Genomic DNA, 13,598 nt, shown 5'->3' on the forward strand with positions numbered 1-13,598 from the left:
TTCAGCTCCTATTGACTCAACTGTGCTTGTACAAATGTGACTTCTCTGCTTTCCTCTTGGACTTCACATACATCTAATTAAAAAACACATTTTGCACGATACTCTGAATATTATTTTATATCTCATTGTGTTATATATAATCTTAAAAACAAAAAAAAATAAACAAAGACCCTTGTTTTATATCGGCTAATCTTCAGCCTTCTGCTCAGCACCAGGGATTGAGTTGTTAGATTTCTAAGCAATTCATCCAATTTTCTTATTTGCTAATTTTTCTCAAATTCTCATCTCCAGCTTATTCTTCCCAAATCTGCAAGGTATAATGGGATTACATTTCAAAGGGAAGGTGAGTTCTATATTTATTTCTGTTCCTTTATAATTAATTATATTAAAATAGCATTATATACAACGCACATTAAGTAATTATATCAAATAAATTGTGGGTAACTTTCACATCTCTTTGTAAATGACGATTTTAAATGTTGCTGTAATAATCAATGCTTGATGGTGGTAAGCAGGTGGAAACATTCTCTTTGAATGGCCTTTGATCTCACATGGAAAAGCCTCGCTGTACTTGCAATGCATGAGCCTCAGCCCTTCCTATGTACTCAATACATATTTTTTAGTTGACTAAATGAGCAAATAATGATGAGAAAGAAATGTTAGAAGTGATTCGGTTTCAGGACAAATAGCTACACCTTTCCCTTTAAGAAGTTAAGGTGAGAGTGCATAATTCATCACTGGGGTTCATGAGTCTCTTGGATGGACAACTGAACCTCAGAGATCAGAGCAGGAGCTGGCCTTCCTCATCATCGGGCCAGTAATTCCAGTTGGACCTTCTTCATTTTTGCCACAACAATGTACCTGAATTCAATATCTTTTTAAAGCCAACGCTCTAATTTATTCACTTTTATCACCTCTATGAATGAAAAACTGGAATCATTAACAGACACACACAATATTATTGAATTTCTAGTTACTGTTTCTTGCATCCTTGGAGCTGGAGACTTGTTCTCACTTTGTCAGAAAGGGAGATTACAAGGGATTAGAAATAGTAAAGACTTATTTCCATCAAAATAAGAGTTTTGTTGATAGAATCCAGAGGATTAAAGGAGAATTAAAAAGAGAATAACTTTCTACGTGATTGAAAGACCACAGCTGTGTGCCAGCAGAACTTGTCCATACTGGGGAAATTCTGATCTAGTCCAGCTTCCTCATCTTACAGGGGAGCAGAGGGAGGCAGAGAGCAGTACAGCGACTCCCTCCGTGGCGGAAATGGGGTCCACTTCCAGCCTTCCTCCGCATTCTGCTTGGAGCCGTGAAGCCTAATCGCTCCAGCCTGCCCACTAAAAGATGGATGGCTGCCGGAAACCAGAAAGAAAACAGTCCCACGGCAAAGTCAGGGTGAAGTAGGGAAGTGCTGAGCCTCTGATCGCGAACCTGGCAGTGGAGTGGACGGAGAGTGTAGGGGGCCATCAGGGAGAGGAGGTTACCATCTGTTATCGTGTCCCAACCGCCTTTTACAAGTGAGGCAATGTGGCGGCCAGAGAAGGGAAATGATTTGCGCAAGGTCTCAGGGCTTCTCTAGGGCAAAGGGAGAGTTCTGCACCATCTCTGCCTTCCCAGCTTGCATTTTTTTTCCTATGGCACCACCAGATTTTAAATGGTACTTCTACCCTCTAAGTATGATTGTGGTTTTCACTATTTATGATCATTGTGACTTTGCACCAGCAAAAATCCCATCTTTATTCCTATACCAGCTGCCCCCAGAGTCCTGCCTGGGGCTGGTATCTGGTGCGCATCCCCACGCCCAGCACAAGGAGGCAGTGCACCCCGGAGTAGTTCCGGTGGCTGCGCCCAGGGAACTCACCGCGAAGCGCTTCCCGCAGCTCTCGTTACCGCAGCATCCGCAGCAGTCGTTGTTCTTCAGGCCCAAGAACACCAGCGCGGGGAAGATCATCTATGGGCAAAAGAAGCAGCTCAGCGCGGGTCTGGGAAGGGCTGGCGCCTGCCTGGCTGGGTGAGATGCCACGTCCGCCCATGGATAAGGGTATGGTGGAAACCTGCGGAGCATGGCTGGCGGGTAGACGAGTGTTTTGAGTATTAGGGTTCCATCTGGCCTAACCGCAGGTGCAAGGAGGCAAGCTGTCAAGATCTGACACTCTGAGCTCCCATTCACACGGTGGGTTAGGCTAGGGACAAGAAACTTGTCCTCAGTGGTCATGAAACATGAGTCTCTCTGTCTCTAAACCACAGGGTTCCAACCTCTATTGGAAACCAGGGGTAAATAAAATCATTACTACACGAGTGGACGAGGAACCCACAGACATCTGCTTCTTTTGGTGGTTTTCAGTCAATCAATTTGCTAGAAAAATGTGTGTTCACTCCCCCACCCCCGCCCATCACCCTAGCTTTATCTTGTTAAAATAAAGAAATTACACCGCCATCTGTTTGGTTCATGGAATTCAACCTACACATGAGAACTGCCAGCCTAAGCTTGGGGGTTCATTATTAGTCAGTTTAGTGGACATTTGGCTGGTCCCAACCGAGAAGGGAAAAATGAAAGCACTGACGTTTCATCGTGCAAAGCGTGAGCTTTCATTAACAACCAAATCTCTTCCTGTTCGGTAAGTACCCAGTTTTAAAAGGATGGGGTGCAGATCTCCTTTGGGGGGATTTTAAGTCTTCCCTACTCACCAAGACACAGCTTCCCAATATTCCTCCGAAATACCAGACCTCGTCGGTAAGGTGGTCATTGTTGTCTATCACTTTTCCTCCAGGGAAAAATAGCAGGATGTTAGCCAGTAAGCCAAACAAGGCGAGGGGGATGAGGGTGCCCCCCAGGCACTTGGCACAGCTCCCGGTGCACATGCTGGGGAAGGAGAATATAGGTCTGCGATTCAAGGACCCTCGCTGCCTTCTTCACAGGCTCTCTTCAAACTTATCAGCCACAGTGTCGTAGTAATTGTCCCCAAATCAATCCGTATTTTGGAGCTGAGAAACGAAGTCAGCCTGTGAACTGTGTCCTTGGAGTTGCTTCAGCTTCTCAAAGATAGCCGAACCTTGATGGCAATGGACATTTATACATTCTCCCTGACCTGAAGTCCTTTTTTTTTTTTTTTGCACCCTCATAAATAAGATTACGTTCATTGCAATCATTTTGCCATGGAGACCAATAACCTCTGTTAATAATCCACTAGCACAGACAAGACACTCAACCTTGTTGCAATCGAACATTTCTGGAACAAACAAGCATCTGGAACTTCTGCACCTTTAATCTGACCATGCCCCTGCCCAAATCAAGAAATATTTCCCCCAGGCTCTTTCCAAATCACTGTAAAATTGAGTTACAGCCTAGCTAAAATCATGTCTCCCAAGTATTTAATGGTCCACAGTGTGTCTTTGTCTTTCCTGCTGAAAGCCTGAAATGCAAAAGAGTTATTTGAAAGAGCTGCTGTTTTCCTCAATAGGAAAATAAGATTTGATGATCTAGTTGGGTACTGCTGAGCTCAGGCCTACAGGAATTTTTAAAGGACAAAATCAGAATAACTACTTTGTCTTACTGCTTTACTTCCATATTTGCTACTCCATTAAGTTCTGTCCCCTTCCCTACCTGGCATGATAGAATTAGCAAAAACAGTTTTCCCAATTAACTTGTTCAGCTACATCTTCCATCAGGAATAAAAACCTCTACCTTTATAAAGGGTAAGGGCAAAAAAAGGTTGACGTTGGGTGGAGGAGAGGAAAGATACTGATGAGTGGACTGGAGACAGAGCGGACAAAGTTAGAAGAGCAGGTAGAGCGTGTAGGAGGCAGAAAGATGGACTTCTACTGGAAATTTTGCCAGCTTCCCGGGGCATGATTCAATTACTTACTTGCTTTGTGTCACTGTGAGAAGGTCTTTACCATGCCTAGACTAAGCCCTACGTTATGCAATGACCCTGCTCAGTACTGGTGTTACTTAACAGCTGAAGGACTTGGATAGAAAGGGAGCCTGCTAGCTCTGTGCTGAGAGCCTAGAGGTTAGCATAAGAACAGTAGACAGAATTTCATACAGAGTCAAATTTTAGTAAATTAAAAAGCAAGTAACATCATTATCATGGTTAGACTCGTCCTACGATAGAGTTGGCCACCAATTCCCAGGGAAGCAGTGGGCTGCGTTCTGCCAAGGCTCAGGGACCCTTGACCAGGGAAGCAATGGACGGGATCCCAGAGAAGTCAGATTGGATGGACGCTGAGTTTCCTTCTACAGATTCTATGAAATGTGTATTGATTGCTCTATAAAGACCCTTCCTGAGACCTCAGGTTTGAAGAAACACAACAAACGTTTGTTGAGTGTGCATAAGGTTCTGAGCACAAACTGTAAAGAAGATATCATGTCCGCTATAGGTGAAGGCACTAGGGCTTAGAGAGGTTAAGTAGCTTTTGCAAGGTCGTCCCAGCGTAATACAGTGAGGAGTGAAGATTTTCAGTCAAGATTCTGTGCCGACAAAACCCAGGCTATTGTCTTCCTAATAGATTTTCCCTTTTAGAAATTAAAAAAAAAATTATCTCTTCCATATAAATAATAGAATTGACGCTATGTGTGAAATGTATGGATACAATGGGACATCCTTCCTTCTGAATGACAAACAGTTGTGATTTTTTTCGTGTTACAAAATAATATGGACTTTCTTTTTTTTTTTTTTTTTGATAGAAAAGTCAGATACATAGACAAGCAGTAGGAAGAAAAGGAAAACCAGCAGTGTCCCAGCCAGCAGCAGACAAGGACTGTTACCACTGCTGCAGTTGTCTTCCAACACTCCAAGCAGGTGCAAATGAGCTTTCCTTGGAACCCGCCAGCTTCGCAGGGAGTCTCGAGAATAATCCCGGGAGGAAGACAAAGGTTCTAGGGACGTAAGTGTGGAGTTTGTCTTTGTAGATGCCACCTTGGAGTGAGGCAGCTTTCTTCTGGGGACGGGGCAGCTTTTTTCTTTCTTCAGGGACTTTTTTGGCCGTAGAAGTTACCGTCACAGCATTTGAATACCACTGGTCGGCAGCCCTGGTATCCTGGACGTCACAGGCTAACAACTGGAGTTGCCCGTTACTAAGAGAGCAGGTATAAGTAAAGAATACTGTGGGCACACTTCAGTTTTCTGCCGCAGTTTTTAAGAAGACTTGGTACATGAGTAACTGTGAGGGAGAAGCCAGGGGTCACTTACTTCCTGTGCGGAGGCAGGGAACCACTGACGGACCGTCACCCTTCTGGAATGCCCTGACTACCTGAGACTTCAAACTCTTGGAGGGTGATTAATTCATTTATTGTTCTACTATTCATTGTACCTTTAGACCTGCAAGCAGGAAGCAGAACACCTAATCTGGGGAACAGGGATGGTGAGGGGAGGGAGGCTTGGTGAAATTTACCCTCAGGAAGGGTGGGGTCACCCACAGACTGCTCTGGGCACTAGAGAAAACATTGTGAGATCCTGGCAGTCATTCTTGTGACGCCCACTCTTGATGGTTAGCTGCTCACTCTTTGTTTAGCAGTGAAGCCCTATGCCAAAAAGGCTAGAGCCCTCCTTTTCAGAGATAGCAAGGGGGAGGTGGTGAAGACTGAGCCCCACTTTACATCCTGTCCTGTAGGAAGGAGACCTCAGAAGTGAGAGCAGATGGCAGGTCCGGAAGGGACAGAAAGGGATCCTTGCAGAAGGGAGAGGAGAAGGACGTGAACATGGTGGCGGTCCTCCTGGACCACACCCTCTGGTGGTTTGATCGCAGGAGAGTAAGCAGCAGAAAGTTCCTGCATTCCTGAACCAACGAACACAGGCCTGGGAGATGTTCTGCAGTGACTCTGATCGTCTGCGGAAGGCATGCACAATACTTAGGTGACGCTTACTACTGCTTCTCAGCCTGCTAAACTCTACGTCCCACAATGGATGAAGAATCATCAACTCAGGGCAATGCAATGCAATCAGTAAGTGTGTTAGAAGCACCCAAAAGATGTCCACCAGTGTGCCAAGCGCTGTCCTAGTAAATCGTACGAATCTGACTGACATTCTGCCCTCAATAGTATTACAGCTGTTTACCTGTAACAAGAGACAAGGTAAATCACACACAGAGGTTAAGTAAGTTAACTGCTCCTTAGCAGAAGAACTAGGAATAGGTTCTTCTGCTTCTCTTGAAGTAATTGGGGAGAAAACAAGGGGCCTTGATACACTTAGATTTAGGTGTTGTATAGTTCAGTTCCCCAGCTTTGCTTGCCTAGATTATTGGCATAGCTTTTCAAAAGTGATTTCCAAAAGGAAGGAAGTATCAGTGGGCACTGCAAGTAACAGGACTAAGAGCCATGTTACGAAACGTTTGTAAAGTGGATACAGATACTGGGTTACTATGCAACATGTTTTGTTTACTGTAAGTCTTGAACCAAAAAATAAAGGTGAGAGTCAGTGCTCTTTATAAAGTGAGAGCTAGTGATCTTTATGAAATGAAAATCTGATCTTATATACTCTCTCTTAAAGCCCTTAGGAGGCTCCCCAAACCCCCAGATCTTAAACTCAGCCCTCTGATGTATCTTTCTGCCAAATCAAGTTGACCGTCTTCCCTGTTCCTTCTCTGCCTCCTTCACCTGCTCCCTCTTCCACTCCTCCAGGACTCAGCTCAGTGGTTGCTTCTTCCAAGAAACCTTGTTTTACAAGAAAAGTGTTGCACAGTCAAGATATGTTTACGCAACTCAGGATGAGACAGAGTTAAGCAGACTTCTGAATGGCATAGCTCTTCAGGGCTCTTAATTTGCAAATGCACTTGTACTTGTCAAAGGAAAGTTAGCATGTGTGGCATCAGTCATGCAAACTTCCATGTCCACAGAACTCTTCTGTTGTAGTCCATCTTGAAGGACCAGGATTCCCTAGCACTTCCTTTGGGAAATTGGGACCTTGCTCGTTTCTCAAGTGCTTGTGATGGAATCTATGTTCTGTCAGAAGATGAGTGCTCACTTGGGGCAAAGGAAGTGTAGCAAGAGTGGAGCTGAAGATGGGATGAAGCAAGGTTTGGGGAGATGCTGAAGAGCTGGATGCTGAGAGTGGTGAGCATGGAGCTGGATCGGGGGCCAGCTCGGCCTCTACTGACCTGAAGAATGGGAAATACCCCGTCTGAGGGGAGGCAGTAGCTAGTTGAGGGTGGAACAGTGAACTCTAAGGCTTCGTGACTGGGTCCTTCACGCTTGGTTCATTTCAACCCAAGTATTCCGTAAGGAGCTTGTTGGAGACAGGACCGCAAAAGGACTGAATGGCCTGGAGAACTAAACGACGTGGAGCCTACCCTCGGACCTCTCTCTCTCAGAACCTAACAGAGTTGTCATTCAAACCTGACAGGAGCCAGCCTTTCCAGAGTGCCTACTGTATGCCAGGCCCGCGTTTGAGGGCTCAGCGCTACTACCTCATTTCAGTCCAGAGCAATCTGGTAAGGTGGGCATTGTAATTATTGTCCCTGTTTTAGAGATGAGGAAACCAAAACAATAGTAATGCGGTTCTGGTTGTCTATCAAAATAGCATAAAACTTTGTATTTAGAACAGCAGCTGTTTGGGATTGGCAGGTACAAACAAACTACTACATACAGAATAGATAAACAGCTACTGTACAGCACAGGGAACTATATTCAATGGCTTGTAGTAACTTGTAATGAAAAAGAATATATATATGAAACTGGATCACTACACTGTGCACCAGAAACTAACACAACATTGTGAATCAACTATACTCCAATTAAAAAAAAAAGAAAAAAGATAATAAATAAAACAGCAACTATTTAATTATCTATCATGAGTTGGTGGGGCAGGAGTTTGGGTGGAGATCAGTGAGGTAATCCTTCAGATCCAGGTAGTGTCCCTGGGGTCATTCACTCTTGTTCAGCGGGGAGGGGGCTGAATTGCATTGGTCTGAAGGGTCCAAGATGTCTTTACTCGCATCCCAGGCTCCTTGATGGGAAGGGTGATAAGACTGGGCTCAGCAGGCCCCCCTCTTCCCCCGCTGTAGTCTTAAGGGTCTTCACATAGTCTCTGTAGTCAGGTAGTGAGATTTTTAGATGGTGGCTCAGACAAGAAGTAGAAGCTGCCTGTTTCTTAAGACCTGAGTTAGAAATTGGGACAGGGTCACTTTTTATCATATTCTCTTGGTTAGAATTGTCAGAGTCATCTAAGATTCAAGGGGAGAGGTACACACTTCACCTCTGCAGGAGAAAAATGGCAAAATACTTGTGGCCATCTTTAACTTGCCACAGTGGTCGAGGTAAGATATGAACCCAGGGGGTCTGTCTCCAGTGATGGTTCTCTGAACCACCACACTGTAATCCCCAGTACGCTGTGCTTCCATCAACACAGGGAGGGCTGCCTGCATGCATTTAGCTTCACATCAAGAGTGATTCTCAGCTACAGGCTGAATAATCTGCATAAATCCCTCTAATAAATGGGTGGACACAGCTTGATTAGGATTTGGACTTGGGGGTTTTGCAGGCACCACCAATAACTAAAAGTCAGTATCTCCAAATCAGAATGAGCAATTGAATACACACACTGCCTCCTGACTCAAAGGGGGTGCTGGGTGACCCTCTCTGACACAGGTCCCAGTACAAAAGGGCACAGCTTGACCCCTCAGAGAGGCATGAACCCTGGCCAGCGAATCTCTCCTGAGAGATCTGCCCAAATATCGATCTGTTGTAGCATTCTTTCATGTCGCTATGGTTATAGGTGAAGAGGTAGCTTTCAACGGAAACTCGGTCCCCGCACACTTTCTGCAAAGTGAAGAAATGTCACTAATTGAGGCTTCTCATCTTCTTTTTAAAATTAAATTAGGCAGACTAAGTTTAGAAATCCATTTTATGGTTGTAAAAGGCCAAGAAATTTGAACATTGTCTTTATTTTTTTTTGTTTATAAATCTGACTTTGTGAAATTACATGTATTATTCTTCTGCTCTGTGCCTTTGGCACATATTTCCCGAGTCATATTTGGTTTCAAAAAATTCACAAACGTGTTAGAAAACAATAGCAAAAACAAAAAGAAAGCAAGTGAAATTTTGAAAATAAGATGGAGGCTTCTCGAAAAAATAATGTACCTTTGAAACTTTGTTCATTGTGGAGAAAAAATTTTTAATAAAATTATATAGTCAGCATTTATTGTGTACTTGTTACATGCAAGACATGGCTTTAATATTTTTCATTATTAACTCTTGTTATTATTAAACAACATTATTTAATCTTGACAACTTCCCTCTGAGGTGGGGACAGTAATTCACTCTTTCCCATATGGGAGGAAACTGGGGCTAAGAGGGGTAAGGAGCTTGCAGAAGACCACGCGAGTGTTGGAACCGAAGTCCACACACTGCTTGTCTTAATTTAAAAAAAAAAGCAGTGCTGGGGGACATGGGAGGGCTCTTGCCGTCCCACTGCCCAAAGACACAGACTTTAAAGACTGATTCCCAGTTGCAAACGTTCTGAGCAAAAATTATGGGTAAGACTAAATTCTGGGGTGGTGAAAATATTAAAACCAAGTTTTAAAAGGCAGGTTTTGATGTAGGCAGCTGGTGTGATATGTACTTACTATGTGGCTAACTTGGGCTGTCCTTCCACAGCTAGTGGTGGAGTCCAGAAGCCAGAGTTGAATGATAAACATCACTCACTTGAAATGGAATGACCAGCTCCAAATCACAGAAAGTCAAAGTTAAAATTAACTGCTTTCCTTTGGAGACAACTACAATTGCAAAAACCCCAAAACAACAAGATAAAACCTCCCAGTAGTAGCTTTGGTGATTAAACTTAGAGGGTGGACAATGACACATCCTGGAGGTCTCTGGTGGTTTTCCAAGTCCCCAGTACAGCCTGAGGCACATTGGAGAGGCCCAGTTTTTGTTTTTGTTTTTTTAACTGAGATTAGCATTACTTTGATTACCTACTTGTATCTCAAAGGTTTTAGCAAAGTTTTATACCAGGATTCTCAAACGTCAGTGTGCACAACTCGTCCACGATCTTGTTAAAATGCAGGTTCTGACTTAGAAGCTCTGGGGTGGGACTTGAGATTTTGCATCTCTAACAAGCTTCTGGGTGATGCTGGCGGTCATGTCATATGATGTACCTGTGGCCCTAGGACCATGCTGTGAATTTGTCCACAGTGATTACTATATTTATTTTGGGCCAAATGGACACCCACTCTGACTTCCCAGTGGATCTGCCCTTTTTGGGGTGTTCTTGACCGTTGCTCCTTGCTCTAGCAAACTTTGTTCTTGAGATAGTTACTGCCAACTTGAGGATTTTGGAAGGTTCTGAGATTGCAAGAGAACTCTCATCAGCCTGGCTTGCTGATTTCCGCATGTTTGAAGAAAGGAGTCCTCACAGGCTGGGCCCATTAAAACTTCGTGCTGACGTCCACTAGAAGGGCCCTACTACTCAGCAGTCTGTCATCCCCCTGGTTCTCACTCATTCCCCACTGCATTCCACGACTGTTATTACAACCCTTCCCACGTTCCTGGAGCCCTCCCTCCACTGGCCCACCTCCTTTGCTTCTTACCATCTCTCCTCCCACTTTCTGGAAACAGAAGCCCAAGTTCCTTTGTTCATCTTCCTTGCAACTTCATAATATTTTTTTATACCATACTTCCTCTTCAACCTAGATTTTATCGTTATTTTCATTGATTTTTATTATCTTTCCCATCAGAAGCTTAATTCCCTCACCTGAGCTCTTGTTTCCCCTTCCACGCACCACCTCTGAGACTGTACCATCTACCATTGTCATTCTTCCATGTGCATTTAGTGTTCTCCCTTTACTCGTTTCTCCACCCTCTTTTCAGAGGTGAGGTACTTACCTTTCTTTCCCTCAATTTTCATTAAGGAAGTTAAAAAAAATCTACCAAGTATAACCAATATTTTGTAATAACTTTTAATGGAGCATAACCATACTATGTTGTACTGCAACTAACATAACATTGTAAGTCAACTACACTTCAACACAATCTGCAAATTATATAATGAACTTCCCTTTACTTACTCACTAACTTCAGTCATTATCAAAATTTGCCACTTCTGGATTTTTTTCTTGGGAACATCTTCCCTCGGCCCTGCTCCTTCCCTCAGTGACCACCCTACTTCTTGGTTTCCTTTTGTGATTGAGCCCATCTCTTCAATTTCTGGTCCCCTCTGATTTGTTCCTGCCCTGGGCTCACTAGACAAAGTTCATCAGCAACATTCTGCATGACTGAATCCACTGGCCGTTTCTCAGGTCTTACTCATCTTCGACCTCTGCAGCTTTCCATTCTCCCTGCTGAGCAGCTGGAGTCCCACTGGCTGTCTGCGCAAGGACTTTGGAAGTTAACAATCTGCAGCTTTCTTCCTTCCTGGGACTTTCAGGGCTACATGGACTTTCCAAACTTATCACCACATCTAAATCTTTTATCTTAACCTCTGATCCAGAAAAGGAGGTGGAACACTCCTTAAAGTCAGTGACTGTCTCTTCTAGAAAGATAAAGTCCTTGACTCTACCTGGTACAGTACCTTCACCGAATGGAAACACCATAAAATATTAACTGATAATGGTGATGATGACAATAATGACTGCCACCTCCACATAACTATAAAACCTGACTGGTGGAAACGCAAGATAGGATTATTTATTTACTTCTTGAACCCATAGTTTTGATACCCTCTTGGAATAACCATACAGCTCATTACCAAAGTTTCCAAGGCTGGGATTTCCATGCTCTTGAGGTTCCTGTGTAATTTAGAATGCATTTTTCAATTCAAGTTAACAGTTAAGGGTATCCATTCATCACTTGTTCACAGTTGAATTGAAAACTACTCAAGACTGCCCGTAACTAGCAAGGTGGGTTGGGGGGAGGTTTAAGGGGAGGGAGGGGGAAGATCATCCTACCTGATATAAGCAGGATATTTTCTACCCATTCCACCCTCTCTCCTGATGCAGGAGGGAACACCTGAAAAATGACATCCCATTGAACACTTTCTGGCAAACAGTTTAGACAGCTCTGTTTCAGACCAAGGAGACCTCCACCACATCCCTTCCCCCGTGAGCGGACACTTGCTCAGAGTCCCCGAGGGGGCCATGATCTCACAGCCACCTTGATCCACAGAGTCCTCCCTCTGCCTGACCCAGGATTCCTCTAGTGTTTTCACTGAATGTGAGTTCCTGGTGACTTCCAGAGCTGCCCACCAGCCTCCCAGTTCATCTACCAGCTGCAGAGCAAGCAAAGAAAACCCAAAAGACGCCACTAAGTTTCCTGACTGAAGGAATTTATTCTCTGAATTTTATGCTTTGTTCTTGTGAAGCTATCATCCCACATGGAGGTACCTTCTCAGGATAATGGAGATGTGTGTGTCTTTGAGGCAGGCTTGCCATCAGTTCTTTTTAGGAACCTTGCTGATATAATGAAAAGAGTCCTTGAGGAGAAGTTCTGGCTTTACTACTTAATAACTGTGGCCCTTGAGAAATTGCTTAACCTCTCAGAGCTTACGTCACTTCATCTATGAAGTGGAATAATTGGCTATCAAGGGTCAGAGGAGATGAGGTGGGCAGAGGACACGGCACAGAGTAGCTGCTCATTCATCGTTGTATTCAGTAGACGAGATGGTCAGCCCTGTTCTAGCCGTAGGGATTTGACTGTGAACAACCTTGCTCTCGGGGGATCACACTTAGTGGGAGTCAACCACATGGTAGCTCCCTTTCCTGTTTTTCTCTTCCCCTTTTCTCATTCAGAATATCTATAATTATGTCAGATACATAATGTTTTTGAAAAACGGGTGTTCCAGCCAAACCTAAGTCTGCCTCTCTTTGACAGAGTCAAAGCAAGTAACAGTTTTTTTCCAGAGGAGTAGAAAATAACTTGATTCACTGATTTCCTACCCTTTTATTTGTTTATTTATTTTATAAAATAAAATCCAGGTATTTGGCATCATGTAGATCCAACAGTGACTTTTTTTTAAAATTAGCTGAACTTCTTAAGTTTTATCAGACATTTTAAAAATATTTATTTATTTATTTATTTATTTATTCAATTTTACTGAAGTATAGTCAGTTTACAATGTTGTGTCAATTTCTGGTGTACAGCATAAAGTTTCAGTCATACATATATATACATATATTCCTTTTCATATTCTTTTTTCATTATTGGTTACTACAAGATACTGAATAGAGTTTCCTGTGCTATACAGTAGAAACTTCTATATCTATTTTATTGGTAGTCACTATCTGCAAATCTCAAACTCCCAATTTATCCCTTCCCACCCGCTTCCCCTCCAGTAACCATATGCTTGTTTTCTATGTCTGTAAGTCTGTTTCTGTTTTGTAAATAAGTTCATTTGTGTCTTTCTTTCAGATTGCACATGTAAGTGTAATCATATGGTATTTTTCTTTCTCTTTCTGATTCACTTCACTTAGAATGATGATCTCCAGGTCCATCCATGTTGCTGCAAATAGCATTATTTTATTCTTTTTTTATGCTGAGTAGTATTCCATTGTGTGTGTGTGTGTATCTATATATGTCTATATATCTCACAACTTTGTCCAGTTATCAGACATTCTGAACAGTCCACACAAAACCAGGGTGTGATCAGCCAAGGCACCAGTTT

At 43.3% G+C, this 13,598-nt stretch overlaps 1 protein-coding gene and 1 long non-coding RNA gene across 8 annotated transcripts in view; one reads left to right on the forward strand and one right to left on the reverse strand.

The window, feature by feature from the left end:
• The window catches only part of TM4SF4 (transmembrane 4 L six family member 4), a 22,664-nt gene extending 19,525 nt beyond the window's left edge, over positions 1–3,139 (reverse strand). Inside the window, exons 1-2 of the mRNA XM_006187261.3 lie at positions 2,695–3,139; positions 1,868–1,957 (exon numbers count right to left, since the gene is read on the reverse strand). Of these exons, the coding sequence (XP_006187323.1) occupies positions 1,868–1,957; positions 2,695–2,868 (264 nt within the window). The 5' untranslated portion in view covers positions 2,869–3,139. The remainder of the gene's footprint in view (positions 1–1,867; positions 1,958–2,694) is intronic.
• LOC116665785 overlaps positions 1–9,139 on the forward strand; it is a 13,626-nt gene extending 4,487 nt beyond the window's left edge. For 2 of the 7 annotated variants that reach the window (XR_004322468.1, XR_004322463.1), the window contains exons 2-4: positions 292–343; positions 4,694–5,950; positions 6,626–9,139. This is a non-coding gene — a long non-coding RNA (uncharacterized LOC116665785). Of the gene's footprint in view, positions 1–291; positions 344–1,222; positions 2,018–4,693; positions 5,951–6,494 lie in introns of all 7 variants that reach the window. The other 5 variants (XR_004322472.1, XR_004322470.1, XR_004322464.1 and 2 more) reach the window with 4 other exon arrangements.
• The last annotated feature ends 4,459 nt before the right edge of the window (positions 9,140–13,598 follow it).

The sequence above is a fragment of the Camelus ferus genome, chromosome 1 (assembly GCF_009834535.1).
Source record: "Camelus ferus isolate YT-003-E chromosome 1, BCGSAC_Cfer_1.0, whole genome shotgun sequence".
Lineage (NCBI taxonomy): Eukaryota > Metazoa > Chordata > Mammalia > Artiodactyla > Camelidae > Camelus > Camelus ferus.